Below are 14,789 nucleotides of genomic sequence, written 5' to 3' on the forward strand. Positions count from 1 at the left end.
CTGGTAGATGAATGCTACCCGATTTCCCATGCTAGCTTATTCAGTTATATTTTACATAGATTTGACTTGACTTTGAAATTGTGAGTGTGGAGTGCTTACATGATATAATTTGGCAAAAGACTGTCAGGCAGACATTCACTTTTATGATGTCTTTGAGGGGGATGATTGAAACTCCATTATCTTTTCCTTTTTACTCTTTGAGGAAATAGTGTAGAAGAGTGCAAGAATTTCTAGCACATCTCACTGAATGCAGGGCAGTAGCCACATAGGTTTGAGAAGGAATAATTTCTGTTTCCATTAAACTAGATCATTATGCTATTAATTATTAAGTTGTTCATTAAATAATTAAAATACTGATTAGAGTATTCCATTATTCAATAGTATGAGGCAATCTCTCCACATTAAACAGCTTGTGCAAGTTACAGGATATGTAAACCCCCTTTACACAAGCCTAGTCTTTGATGGGTCTGCTCTAGTCATAAGTCTAGGAGAGGCAACATGGATCCCAGCCAGAGAGCAGCAGGGCTGGCAGTCTGGGTAGGCCACATGTACTGCAGAGCTCCTCTGTTATTCACATGTCTGAAGAGTTGGACCAGAATGGGTTCCTCACAATTGCAATGACTTCATAAAACAAAAGCAGGCCAGAAAGAGCCAGTTGAATGTAGTTTTTTTTATATTGAAGAAAATAGAACCAATTTTGATGTGTTTCTAGAAGAGACATCTGTACTTACTGGAGAAACTGTGATTCCTAGTTTTAGATGTGCATGGAATATACTTGGCACCTAAGCTGAAGGATAGGAAGAATGGAATTCTCACTAATTTAAATTGTCTCATGAGAGATCAGTATATTTCTTTAAAAAAAAAATTTAGTGCTTACTTCAGCAACACATACTAAAATTAGAATGAAGCAGATTAGCATGGCCCCTGTACAAGGATGACACACAAATTCATGAAGTGTTCCTTTAAAAACCCAAAATATTTTTTATATATTTGTAAGCGGAGAGAGAGAGAGAGAGAGAGAGAGAGAGAGAGAAAGAGAGAATGTGACAGAGAGGATGGGGACACCAGGGCCTCCAGCTGTTGCAAATGAACTCCAAATGCATGCACCATTTTGTACATCTGGTTTTATGTGGCTGCTGGGGAATCTAATCCTGGGTCATTAGGTTTTGCAGGCAAACACCTTAAGTGCTGAGCTATCTCTCCATCTCAGTATATTTCTTTTTAATGATATCTTATTTATTTGCATGTGGTGTATATGTGCATGTATGCGTGCATATGTGCCAGATTCTCTTGCTGCTGTAAGTGAATACCAGATACATGTACCACTAAAAAGTGCTAAATCATCTGTTTTTATGTGGGTACTGGGAAAGTGAACCTGAATGGTAGCCATTGCAAGGAAATACCTTTAACTGCTGAGCTATCTCCACAACTCCTATGAAGGGATTTCTCTGAATTTACTTTTGTTTTACTCACTACATAAATATACCTGAGTATCTGTCATAGCCAAGGCATGGTGCTAAGCCAGTCTCATGGAAGGAGCCCATAGCCTATACTAAGCTCTACATTTTGCACTGTGAGAGCTGTGGGAGTAACTGAAGTTCTCACCTAAGGCAGACAACTATGTAGCTTTCTGACTCTGAGGATTCTCAGAAGTTCAGTCATGACCTTCCATGGTTTGTTCTGATTCTAATATTCTATGGTGACAGATTAAACATGATTACATAAGAATGTATGTCATCTAGTTTTAAAGAGGTGCTAGAGAGCAAATTCATTGGCTTCACATATGTGAGGCAAGAACTCTATCACTGAGCTACAGCTCTCACCATTTTTTTTTTTTAACTTTGAGACAGGATGTCACTAAGTTACTCAGGCTGACCTTGAACTCACTGTGTAGTCCAAGCAAGCCTTGAACTTTTATTTCTCATGCCTCAGCTTTCTGGGTAGCTGGGATTCCATGTCTGTGTCATGAGGTACATCTATTTTTGAAGATATTTGTGTAAATATCATGATTTAGAGAAAATCAGATTCCCTTTTGTGGGCTATACATAAAGTTCGTAAGTTAGCAACCTGTGTGTTTATTTAACTACTTATGTTCTTGGTTGAGTATGTTAATATACACACATTGTGATAGTATAGATAACTAAAAGCAACTGAATTATTTTTCCCCCTAGTGGAGAGATTTTTTTTTCTGATCTAAGGAACAGTGTTTCTTTTCCTCTGTAATAAAAAAAAATAAATTATAATCTTTCCAAATTGCTCAATCTTAGCAATTATGTGCATGCTATTTTTTTATTTTTTAAACCCTGAAACAAACACCAGCAGCTATAGTGGTTCAGGACTTTGGCTGGATGCTTTTAGATTATTAAAGATCTCAAATGTCTTTGTTACCCTGAGAGGACTTAATGCCTCTTCTTACCTGAGGAGCCGCAGTTCTGCCAGCAGGGTGGGGTTCTGCTGTGCCTTCTCTGGTGTGGGCTGGGAAGCTTGCTCATGCTCTAGCCGTAGCCTCTGGATCTCCTGTAGGATTTCTCTTGGGAGAGAGAAAGAAGGGGAGAAGCCAGGGTCAGCAGCCTTCCAAAACACTGGTATGTAACAGATCAGACAGCCATAATGGTAGGAGCAGGGATCAATTTGCCCTGTGTTTAGACAGAGCTGACCTTTTCTACCCAGTAGATCTGTGTCTATGAGGCTGTAGTTTGTTGGGTTCTGTGAGTGAGGGAATACTGACTTCACCTCAAGCACTTCCAAGCCATGCAGACTCTACAATGTGTTCACCCTATCATCTCTCTAGTAAGTAACAGGATGCTGTGTCCATGGGGCCAATGCTGAGGAGTGCATTGCCTAAGAGACAAAAATACGTCTTCCTATTAGTTATAGTTACACTCTGACACCATGAAGTTCTCATGGCTACCAAGTGAGAGGTGCTTGAGGAAAAAGAAGGGCAATGGTTCTCATTTCACAAAACTGAATAACCTCATTTATTCACCAAGAATTAAATTCTCACTGAATTTATCAAAGAAATCCTAGAGTAGGTAAAACCTTCCCCATTTTTCTTAACATTTTTACCTTAAATAATGGATCTCAATGAAGGCAGCCTTAGAAGGGAAGAGCTTGTGAAAGGATTCACTGTGATTGAGTCTGTTGCAGAGTGCTATTGTGGGACCTCTGTCAGGGCCTAAGATGTGTTGGCCTATTACTGATGCAAGGTGCTGCCCTGTGGTTGGTCATTAGGCCAACAATCAATACAATCTGACTTCTTCAAAGTAAATTTTCTGTAAGTGAATCTGAAACCATTAAGCCATGTTACAAGTCTGCGTAATTAGGAGAGGGGACTGAGGTTGTTGACTCCTACTTAACAAAATACTCAAGGGTTAGTTAGACAGAAAACAGCACTGAGAATGGAAAGCAAACTTGGTGAGCAAGAAGGATGGCTTTCCATGTTTTAAATATTTTTGACACATAATTTTACATCTTTGGGTAACAGTGAAAATGTGATGCATGCATACAGTATGTAGAGATCTTATCTGTGTGATTAGTAATTTTTTTCTCTTGGGAACTTTACACTCTTTTATGTTGGCTCATAGGTACCAAAATCTAGATAATTGACAAGTTCTACTATTCTGTAACAGTAGGGTGACTACAGCCTACAGCTATTATTATATTTCCTCAATTACCAAAGAAGTAGAGTTCAATGAAGAGAGTTTTCTAGGACTTATTTACATATACCTGCTTCATGAACAATTTAGAATCAGGAGGCTGATTTCAGTGAGTCTTTACACTGTTTACAGGTGTGGTAAGAATGTTTGACTATAACTCAGTGGTTTTTAACATTCCTTGTAGTCCTTATTAGGTTCCATGGTAGCAATTTTGCTTTCAGTCTTCCATGGAAGCTCATCTTGCATGTCCGACAGTCGAGAAGATCTGTGCAGGAAGGGCAGGGCATGTACTACTGACACTCTTCCTCTTCCAGCACCTCCACACAGTGTACTCAAACTCCCAAGGTTTTCACTAAGGCTAATGTTGCTTGTACTCTTGGTAGGAAGACAAGTTCTGTTCCAAAGACAGAACTCTGATAGAGCCTTTTACCCCAAGGAAAGAAAAAATAGGGACCATTTTGGTAAGGGGGAAAAAAGAAATGACGTATAATGTACATTGGTAGATGTGTAAATTTTTTTAATCTTACTTCCTTAATCCTAGTATAGTTCTATGATATGTTGACACTATTATCTCTGTCTGTCATGAATAAAGATATCAAGGCATAGACTACTAAGAAGACTTATTCAAGTTCAATAACATAGAGGGGTGATTTGTACTAAGGTGGTTAGCTTCAAATCCTAAGTATCAGCCTTTCTTGTTTCTGCTACTTTCTTTCCTCTTTTTATTTAAAAATATATATATATTATTTAGGGATAGAGAGATAGCTTAGCAGTTAATGCATTTTCCTGTTAAGCCAAAGGACCTAGGTTTGATTCCCTAGGACCCATGTAAGCCAGATGCACAGGGACACATGCATCTGGAGGTTGTTTGTAGTGGCTGGAGGTCCTGGCATGCCCATTCTCTCTCTGTCTCTCTTCTCTCTCCCTCTCTCTCTATCTGCTTTCAAATAAATAAATACAAATATATTATTTATTTATTTACAAGAAGAGAGAGAGTGAATGAATCAATGGATATGGGTATAACAGGGCTTCTTTCCACTGCAAATGAACTTCAGGTATATGTATCACTTTGCTCATCTGGCTTTATGTGGGTACTCGGGAATTGAACCTGGGATGGCAAGCTTTGCATGCAAGTGCCTTTAACCACTGAGCAATCTCCCCAGCCTTCTGCTACTTTCATTGACTGGTCTAACATAGACAAGCTAAGACTGGCATGTGACAGGGTCTTGTTACTTCTACTAATCCAATCCATGAATGGTTCCTCAATGGGTCATACAAGGAAGAATATCTCACTGGTATGTTGCTATAGTTTAGACTGGGTGTGTTGAAGGCTGTAGTAGTATTGGAAGGTGATGGGACCTTCACAAGGTGGGGCCTACTGGAAGTTAGATTGTTGGGGTCATGCTATTGAATTAGAATTGGAACCCTAGTATCTCTCTTTCTCTCTCCTGGTCACTAGCAGGTAAACAGATCTCCACTACATACTTCTACCATTAGGGATTACAGGCCCCAAAGCAATGAAGTCATATATTGGAGGTTCTGAACCTGTGAGTGAAAATAAACCTTTCTTCTTTTAAATTTCTCACAGATTTTGTCACAAGAACAGAAAGCCGACTAGCACACAGGTCTATGAATTACTTAGGGAAACTCTTCTATGAAGTAAAATGAGGAACTCTAATCTCTTCTTTAGCTATGGAGACCAGGGACTGCAGGAGTGACTATCCATGGTGCAGGAGTGTGACCTAGATAAGTGTCTAGCCCTGATGCTTTGTAAAGCATGAGGCTGCTGGTTTCATAGGCCTGAATTCACGATGATAAGCTACTCCTCAGGAATGGAGTAGGGTGAGGAATTACAGAAGCTATCAATGAACTCAGGGGTAGGATGAAATTCTCTTTTTTCTATCTTTATTCATTTTCAACTGTTTTTCCTTGATTTCTAGTCCTAAAAGCATGTACTCATGCAATCCAAAATTATATAGAAGCAAATGGTAAAAAGAGTATCAAGGCACATTCAGAGGTGTCAGAATATTCAAGACTTGTCCTGCTGATTCTAGAACCATACCTAGACCCACATGGAGGCAGATTTCAGTAGTTATTTCCTTAAAGGAAGTCCTGATTTCCTAGTCGAAGCAGAGGGATGGTGGGAAAATAGGGTTCTGCAACCTAGATGAGATATTAAGGTCCAGGAACTTTTTACTTCAGTGTCTTAAAGAAGTGAGACTGAAGTTTATGGAAACCCAGGCCAGGTTTGATCTGTGTCTCCTGATATTGCATACATGTCCTCTTTGATTTTAACATTTTAGCCCTCATCCCACACACTGATCACAAAGCCGGTAAGTGGCCAGGCCTTACCTGTTCTTGTTTTCTAGCTCTGCAATCAGCTGCCTTTGTTGCTTATTTGCATCGATGGTGAAGGAGATGTCAGGGGCACTCCTCTGCTGAGCTGGCTGCTGGTAAGCACACAGTTGACATGATTTAATATAGGAAATGGGAAGCCATATGTGTTTACTAAGTCAAGACTCATGAGATATACAGACAAGGAAGGAGAAAGTATATCCAAATAAGAGGGCAAGTAGAGAAAATTAAATTGTTATTCCTTCTGTAAGAACCACCTTTTCTGCATGTATAGAACATATCTATGTAATGGAAAATGGAACATAATTCTTTGGCAGGCAAATGCACAGAATAATTTTAAAATTTTTAATAAATTTATTTAAATGAGAGAGAGAGAGAGAGAGAGAAAGGGGAGAATGAGAAAAAGAGAGAGAGAATGGGTGCACCAGGGCCTTCAGCCACTGTATACGAATTACAGACATATGCAACACCTTGTGCATCTGGCTTACATGGGTCCTGGGGAATTGAACCTGGTTTCTTTGGCTTTGCAGACAATTGCCTTAACTGCTAATCCCTCTCTCCCACTCACAGAACACTTTTATTCATCTCTCTTAAGTACTTGGGGAGCTAGTTCATGCCCACAATGCTTGTGCTTGTTGCAATATTTCCAGTATAGGTGGCTTTACAAATGTCTTGCTATGGAGACAGATGACCCTTTACCTAGAATTGTTGTTCAGTTGTTTTTATTGTGTGTTTTAAAATAGCTATAAGAGAGGATTTTGAATGTTCCCAAAGCACAAAGATGATAAATTCTTCAGATGACATATACATTAGTTACCCTGCTTCAATCAATAAACATTGTATATGGAGGTAGAGGCAGGAAGATGAGGAGTTCAAGGCTGTCCTCTGCTACACAGAGGCTACCCTGGTATATGGGATATGAAACCCTGTCTCAAAACACAAAACAAAAATGTTTATATGTGTCAAAATATACTAAGCTCCAAATATGTACAATTGTGTATCAATTACAAATTAAAGCATATAAAATTAAATTCTCATTAAAATTTCATCATTTATATAGGTAATAAGGCTTTCTTTTTTGTTTGACATGCTCTTGTGCACTTCTGTGTTATTACATGTGACTTACAGTGATGGATATATTTGTTTGCATTTGTTTTCTTCATATCTCAGCAGCCAACTCATTATTCTCCATCACACAACCAGCATTAATAATCAATAAGTTTATAGCCGTAGTTTTATCCATTATCATCTCATCAAACATATCTTAAATCATGTCAGAGCACTTTTGTCTATAGGTCTAGAGCAGTTTGTAATCAGTTCCATGTTGCTGGGACAAACATCCAACCATACTCAGCTTATGGGAAGAATGACTTTATTTTAGGCTTACAAAATCCAGGGGAAACTCCATCAATGGCAGAACAAGCTGGGTCCCTTTCATAGGTCCAAACAGAGAGAAACAACTGCAGCAAGTAAACACCAACATCAGCAAGCATGAAGGACCTGAAAAGCTCAAATCTGCTCTCTTAATAGCTTGTAGGGCTAGACTTCAGATCTACCCCCACACAGACCTTAGGGGTAGACTCTCAGTGAAACTCTTCCTCAGCAGGACTCTGCCAGCTGGAGACTCAAAATTCAAACCTGATTCTATGGAGCGATTTATTCACACTATCACATTCAAACTACCACAAGAGGTATAGTATTCTTCAAGGCTATATTTGGCACACTTTTCTTTTTTTCTTTGCTCTAAGACCACTATGGAAATTTCTCCAAGCCAATTTTTGTTTAAAAATAACAATATTTCCACCAGAGAATGTAAAGCTTTAAAAAATGATAAAGTCAGAAACATGGAGAAACTCACTGTTTTTTTTTTTTGGTGGCGCAGGGGATAGTGTTTCATTTTATAGTCCAAATTAACCTGGAAATCACAATTCACTATGCCCCAGGCTGGTTGGGAACTCAAAACCATCCTGCTTTAGCCTCATGGGGGCTGGGATTAGAGACGTGCACCAGTGTCCAGCTAGTCCAGGTTTAATGTCCAGAAGCCAAACTTTGAGACTGGGTTTATAAGTCTATGATAGGTTTCCTACTTTTTTTTCTTTTGGTTTTTCAAGGTAAGGTCTCACTCTAGCCCAGGCTGACCTGGAATTTACTATGTAGTCTTAGCGTGGCCTCGAATTCACAGCAATCCTCCTACCTGCCTCCCAAATGCTGGGATTAAAGGTGTGTACCACCATGCCTGGCTCTACTTTGTATTCTTTTTAACAAGGGAATGATTTGTGTGGATACTGAAGAATTTCTGATCTTCTGATCTTCCTGAGACTAAATTTGGCATAAGACAGCTTTGACCTGTGTGTGTGTGTGTGTGTGTGTGTGTGTGTGTGTGTGTGTGTGGTGTGTTAATAAAATAAAGAAGCTTATGTGATCCAATATGGATTTTAGTCATTGATTTACTATTTATATTAAGTGATCAGGATAATACTATCCAGACTAGTTCAATGTTGTACAGACCCAACAGTATGACAGCAGAATGTGCTAAGTAATGATGTATGGAAAACTGGGAGTGGTAGCTGAAAAGTGAGAGAACAGAAGTAGGCTAAAGGTGAGTCATGCTTTTGGCCTGCTGTTGTAGCTGCCAACCAGCTATACATCATATATAAATGAGTGATATGTGTTATTCTAGTGAAATGGTATTTATGCAACATGATTTGAGTTTCATATAATGTCTACTCATCAGAAAATGTGATTTCTCTTTGGATTTTTTCATCAAACAACAAAACAATGTGGAAAGTATTCTTAACTCATTTCAGATAAAAATAGGGTAGATTTGTAACCATGGCAGTTTGCTGATATATTAAGGGTTAAGACACCTCTTTTTATTTTATTTATATATTTATGAGTGATGAGTGTGTGTGTGTGTGTGTGTGTGTGTGTGTGTGTGAGAGAGAGAGAGAGAGAGAGAGAAAGGGATTTTATTCAGTAACAAAGATAGCTGAAATAAAATTTGCAGGAAAATAAATGGTTATGAAAGAATTTTATTATGTGAGTCAATCTTATTGTACTAAGTGAAAGCTGAAATTACGAAATTTACAGCAAAATAGATGGTTGTGAAAGAGAGTAAGTGAGGTGATCCAATCTCAGGAAGCCCCTTAACTGCACCTTCACTCTCGTGTGGATCCTATCTTGTAATATTTAGGCATATGCATATAAAGGTGGACAAATGTGGGTAAGACCTGTAAAGTTACAAAGATAACCAGAGGGGGTAGTAAAGGATGACAGAATAGGTAGGTGGGGGACAGGACACATGTAACTTTTAAACAATAAAGGGATGGGCAAGATGTAGGGGGACCAACTAAACCAAATTGCATTTGAAAACAATCATGACTAAGAATTTAAAGTAGGGAATAAGAGACAGCTCAATCAGTAAAGTGCTAGCTTTGCAAGAATGATGACCCAAGAACTAATGTAAAAATGTCAGGGGTGCAGCATGCACTTATCATCCAGACATGGGGAGGCAGAGAAAGGCAGGTCCCTGGGGCTCGGTGGCCAGCTAGTCTAACCTATTTAGGGAGCTCCAGACCAGTGAGACCTCCTGTCCCACAAAGGGAAGATGGTGTTCCTGAGGGTGACATCTAAATTTGTTCTCTGGCATTCACATGCATGCACATATACGTGCACACACACCTTTACTCTCTCTTACACACAAATATATACATATACACACATAAACAAAATAAAATAGAAGGTTTAACTAGTTAATAAATATAAGATGAAAAGCAGTGTTTTGTCTGAGTGCTAGAGAGCTGGTTCTCAGGCTCACCTGTCCACACTGCTAATCCTCTGTTTTATAGCACCATGCCTCTGTGCATGGGAAAGGCCTAAAGCTTGGAAAGCTGATTTGCCAGAAATCTTGTTTGGCCTTTCCATCTGCGTGATTCACAAGGGGGTTATTTGTCCTAAATATTTGTCTCCCAAATTCTCAGTTGGCTTTATTTTCCTTTAGCATGTCTGTTTCTTATTTATGACTCTTAATATTTCACATGCTGTAGTAATTAATATTCATGCTTACTATGCATCTTAGCTGCCCTATATATCTTTCCATATAGACTGTGGTCCTTTTAAAATTATTCACTTATTTGACAGAGTTAGAGACAGAGATAAAGAGGCAGACACAGAGAGGGGGAGTGAGTACAGGCTCACCAGGCCCTCCTGCCACTGTGAATGAACTTCAGATGCATGTATCTACCTTATGTATCTATCTTTGCATGGGTAATGGGGAATCAAACCCCATCCATCAGGCTTTGCAAGAAAATACCTTAAACCACTGAGCCATCTTTCCAGCCTTAGACTATGGCACTTTTGAAGTTTCAGTCACTGTTGTGGCAGAGGACAAGTGCTAGTCTTAATGGAATGGGCCCCAAATCTCACATGGGATCCCTAGGTAAATGTTCTGCAGGAAGGACTCAGGATAGTACATCATCACAGGTGAGGTGGGGGCAGAGAGAGCTGTAGGATCTTCCTTTCTTTCCCTGACATTCCTCATTGTCATTTCTGATATATGTATATATATATCAGAATCAGATATATATATATATAATCTGTAATGTAAAATTAAAGAATCAGAATCAGTGTATATATATGTATATATATAAAGCTCATGTGCTCATGGAATGCATGTGGACGTCTGGGGACAACTTTCAGCTAAGTTCTCATCTCCCACCATTTGTTTGAGGCCAGGTCTGTTGTTCACAGCTCCATTTGGGAGCTTCCAGGTTTTACATGTAGACTAAGGATCTGAACTCAGGTACTTTCAGGTGCTCACAGTTGTAAGGCAAGCATTTTATCCATTGAGCTTTCTCTATGTGGGGATTTTACCCAGAAGTGCCCTTGGTCTGCTATTTTTAAATTGGGAACTCACTACCAAAAATCCATAAACACAGCAACAAAGACATGGCCAATACATGAGCACTAACTGTTTTGGTAATTAACACCAGCTATTATGACAACAGTAGACATGGGGAGATATTCAAGGATGCTGGATACTAACAGGTATATCTTACTTACATTACTTACAGACGAGGAAGATTCTGCTGCCAATCGGGCTGCGTATCTGGCAATCAACCTGTGTTCTTCATCAAGCCGGTTTGAACCCTCAAGCATACTATGAGGAGCAGAGCAAGAGGGAAAAAGATGTTAGGAAAAAGATGGATGTACTACTAGCATCATCAAGTGGTTCTGATATATCAATTCTTCAATTCCAAAATTTTGCAAGCTATACAAAACTGTTAGGTTAATTATTTCCAGGAAGGACAATAATGCCTTTCTTAGTTAATTCTGTCATCTTACTAAGAAAGCTCAAAAGAGAAGTGGCTTTTCTGACCAACATTTCTAATGCAAGAATACTTTCTCTTTAATTTTACATTTAATATTTAACTTCATTATTACACAAGTAATACACATCCAAAATAGACAATGTTATGAAAACACACAATTGAGTAGAAAAGGGAAAACCCAATTATAGTTGTCTTCAGTCATCACTGCCTTCTGGTATAGCATTTATTATGGTCTGCTTGCTGACTTACTTCTCATGAATAAAATATGGAAGACTACCCCTGTTTTAAGTTTTCAGTATCAGGGATATTCCCATGGAGTGGGCCTCCAGTTCAATTAGAGGGCAGTTGGTTTCAACCATGACAAACATGCCACTATTGTTCCCGTTGTCTCATTTGGCCTGGATGGCCAAATATAAGGCTTGCAGTGTCCACTGTTGAGTATCTTCAGTGGTAATTTCTCTTTCTCTGATGCTGTCTGGCTAAATATATATACTATGATTATCAAACTGCCCAGTAAACACTTTTCTTAAGGTTCATACCCTTATATTAATGCTACTCTCATTTTTGGTAGAGAATCTTCTCTTTTCAGATGGCAGTGACCTTGGCATGACTCAGAAGGCATCATGGTGCTGGAAAGAAGTGACAGGAGTACTGATTACTGCAATATCTCTATCACACCTTCCAAGGCTCAGGGTCTATTGCGGAAGAGGTGGTGGAAAGAATGTAAGAGCCAAAGGAAGGGTAGGACTCCTTACAATGTGTTCCCTCCAGACACAAACTGTGTCTGAAACTACCTACACAAGACCATCATAATAGGAGGAAAAGATCATGACATCAAAATAAAAGAGAAACCGATTGAGAGGGGGAGGGGATAGTATGGAGAATGGAGTTTCACAGGGGAAAGTTGGGGGGGTGGACATTACCATGGGATATTTTTTTAAATATTTTTTAAAAATTTTGTTTATTATTTATTTATTTATTTGAGAGCGACAGACAGAGGGAGAAAGAGGCAGAGAGAGACAGAGAGAGAATGGGCACGCCAGGGCCTCCAGCCACTGCAAACAAACTCCAGACGCGTGCGCCCCCTTGTGCATCTGGCTAACGTGGGTCCTGGGGAATTGAGCCTTGAACTGGGGTCCTTAGGCTTCACAGGCAAGTGCTTAACCACTAAGCCATTTCTCCAGCCCAGATATATTTTATAATCATTGAAGTTTTTAATAAAACATTTTTTTTTTTAAATAAGCTGATTCTCCAAACATATCAGGGCTGCATCTTGAGATCCCAAATTCTGGGAACCAAACCTAGTGCACCAGCTTTCTTGTTTTTCTCTCTTTTTACCCAATAAAGCTTTGACACACACACACACACACACACACACACACACACACACACACACACACACACACAATCAAGCTGGGTGTGGAGGTGCACACCTTTAATCCCAGCACAAGGGAGGCAGAGGTAGGAGGATTGCTATTGTCCACCTTATGTTGGCCAGGGGTTGCTGTCCACTCTCTGCTTATGTCATTGTTTTCCCCTGTCATCATGGAGCTTTACCTCAAGCCTGTAAACCAAAATGAACCTCTTTTCCCACAAAAAATAAAATAAATATAAAAGAAGGATTGTATTGTTACTTCCAAAGCAAGGTTTAAAAAGACCATGGCTAACCTCATGGATATTCGTACTCGCAACTCTCCTGTGGTGCTTGTCTCATGGGAAGCTAGCTCTATGTCATAGAACAGCCTATGGAAAGGCCTGTGTGATAAACACCCAAGCCAGCCAGTGAATTCCTACTGATTGACCTGTGTGAGGTGATAAATTACAACCATGACATCACTTCTCAGCCAATGTGCTTTACATTTTCCAAAGATATAGAATTGCAGTGGTGGTTCCCAATGGCATTAATGGAAAATGTTTAGTAGCTCATATAAGTTTATAGAAAATGTTCATATAAGAAAGAATAAGGTACATATGAGTTCCTGAGAACTAATGTAAGTAAAAGTACTGTTGACTCTCATATTTCAGAAAACTTTCATTTTCTGAAGGTATTCATTCAAGACAAAGGCTTGGGTGACATCAAGAAAAGCTTAAGAAGACATACCAATAATGCCAATCATGGTAGCACATGAGTTGAAATTGGTTTGGGCTATTAGTTGTGTTATGATGGCTGCAAGTTAAGAATTAAGAGTAGAAAATTTTTCTACTTCTTAAAAATACTTATATCCTTCTCAATTGGCTCTTCAGCAATTTTTCTTAAAGTAAAACAGTGATATTCATGACTATATTTAAACACATACTCCATATGCCAATATTGATGCTTAAAATTTTCCCATTGTGAAATCTTAGCAGTGGATCACTAGGCTAAAAAAAAAAATCCCAATGTGAATTCTCAGATGCATATGAACAAACACAATCATTTATGTGTACATTTATGTATAAAGTAAGCACAAAACATGGTCTTTTAAAACGTTGTTCTGGGCTGGAGTGATGGCTTAGCAGTTAAGTGCTTGCCTGTGAAGTCTAAGGACCCTGATTCGAGGCTCGATTACCCAGGACCCACGTTAGCTAGATGCACAAGGGAGTGGACACATCTGGAGTCCATTAGCAGTAGCTGGAGGCCCTGGCGTGCCCATTCTCTGTCTCTCTCTCTCTCTCTTTCTCTCTCTCCCTCTTTCTCTGTCTCTCTCAAATAAATAGATAAACAAAAAAAAAACACTTTTTTTAATAGCTTTGGTCTGAATTGAGATGAATGTAAACCTTTAAATGTCTTGAGAGCACTTCCCTCTTACTCTGAACCCATCACATTATCAAATTCTCCTGGACATTTGGAGGATTTTTCTGTTTGCATAATCTCTGTTCCTATCTGAATCCCTCACATCTGTAAACTCTACCAGTTTTAATTGCAAATCTCCATTCTAGTTGTGGTCCTTTTCTGTGGACTACAATAATAAATAACTAGAATGTTCCTGAATTTCCCTATGAACCAACTCAACTCCATCCTCAGCAATTGTTTTCCTTTTCCTTTTGGTCTAATGAGATAGATAATAGATGTATCAGGTAGAGGGATGCCTGTGACATATTAAGCTCTTGAACATCTTAGTTATGATGATATTATTTTGCCTCTTATGTATTTTGTTCTGATTTGTCTTTCAAAATGCCACTTTGGGGGCAGAAAGAATGTCAGAGCCACAAGTTAGGTTATGATACACATAAACATTTCCTCGTACCCATAACTGAGGGCTTACCTTACAATGCCTGAACTATATGCCCCAACAAAGAGAGGCCAGGGCAAAGGAGGAGGACGGGGAGGAGGCTTACAATGGTACCAACTTGACTGTATTTACGGAGTACAAATCTAGTTAATAAAAATAAGTAAATAAATAAATTTTTTAAATGGCATCTTATATATGCACTATCTTAAATCTTAAAAACATGATACTTAGTGATC

At 39.0% G+C, this 14,789-nt stretch overlaps 1 protein-coding gene and 1 pseudogene across 24 annotated transcripts in view; one reads left to right on the forward strand and one right to left on the reverse strand.

The window, feature by feature from the left end:
- The window catches only part of Dtna (dystrobrevin alpha), a 425,345-nt gene that overhangs the window by 33,649 nt on the left and 376,907 nt on the right, over nucleotides 1-14,789 (reverse strand). For 10 of the 24 annotated variants that reach the window (XM_045134780.1, XM_045134782.1, XM_045134777.1 and 7 more), the window contains 3 exons: nucleotides 11,073-11,169; nucleotides 6,009-6,106; nucleotides 2,417-2,530 (listed from right to left, as the gene is read on the reverse strand). In XM_045134780.1, the coding sequence (XP_044990715.1) occupies nucleotides 2,417-2,530; nucleotides 6,009-6,106; nucleotides 11,073-11,169 (309 nt within the window). The remainder of the gene's footprint in view (nucleotides 1-2,416; nucleotides 2,531-6,008; nucleotides 6,107-11,072; nucleotides 11,170-14,789) is intronic. The other 14 variants (XM_045134795.1, XM_004666767.2, XM_045134778.1 and 11 more) reach the window with 3 other exon arrangements.
- LOC123455186 lies at nucleotides 870-965 on the forward strand (annotated as a pseudogene).

This window comes from Jaculus jaculus, chromosome 15, assembly GCF_020740685.1.
Source record: "Jaculus jaculus isolate mJacJac1 chromosome 15, mJacJac1.mat.Y.cur, whole genome shotgun sequence".
NCBI classification, from domain to species: domain Eukaryota; kingdom Metazoa; phylum Chordata; class Mammalia; order Rodentia; family Dipodidae; genus Jaculus; species Jaculus jaculus.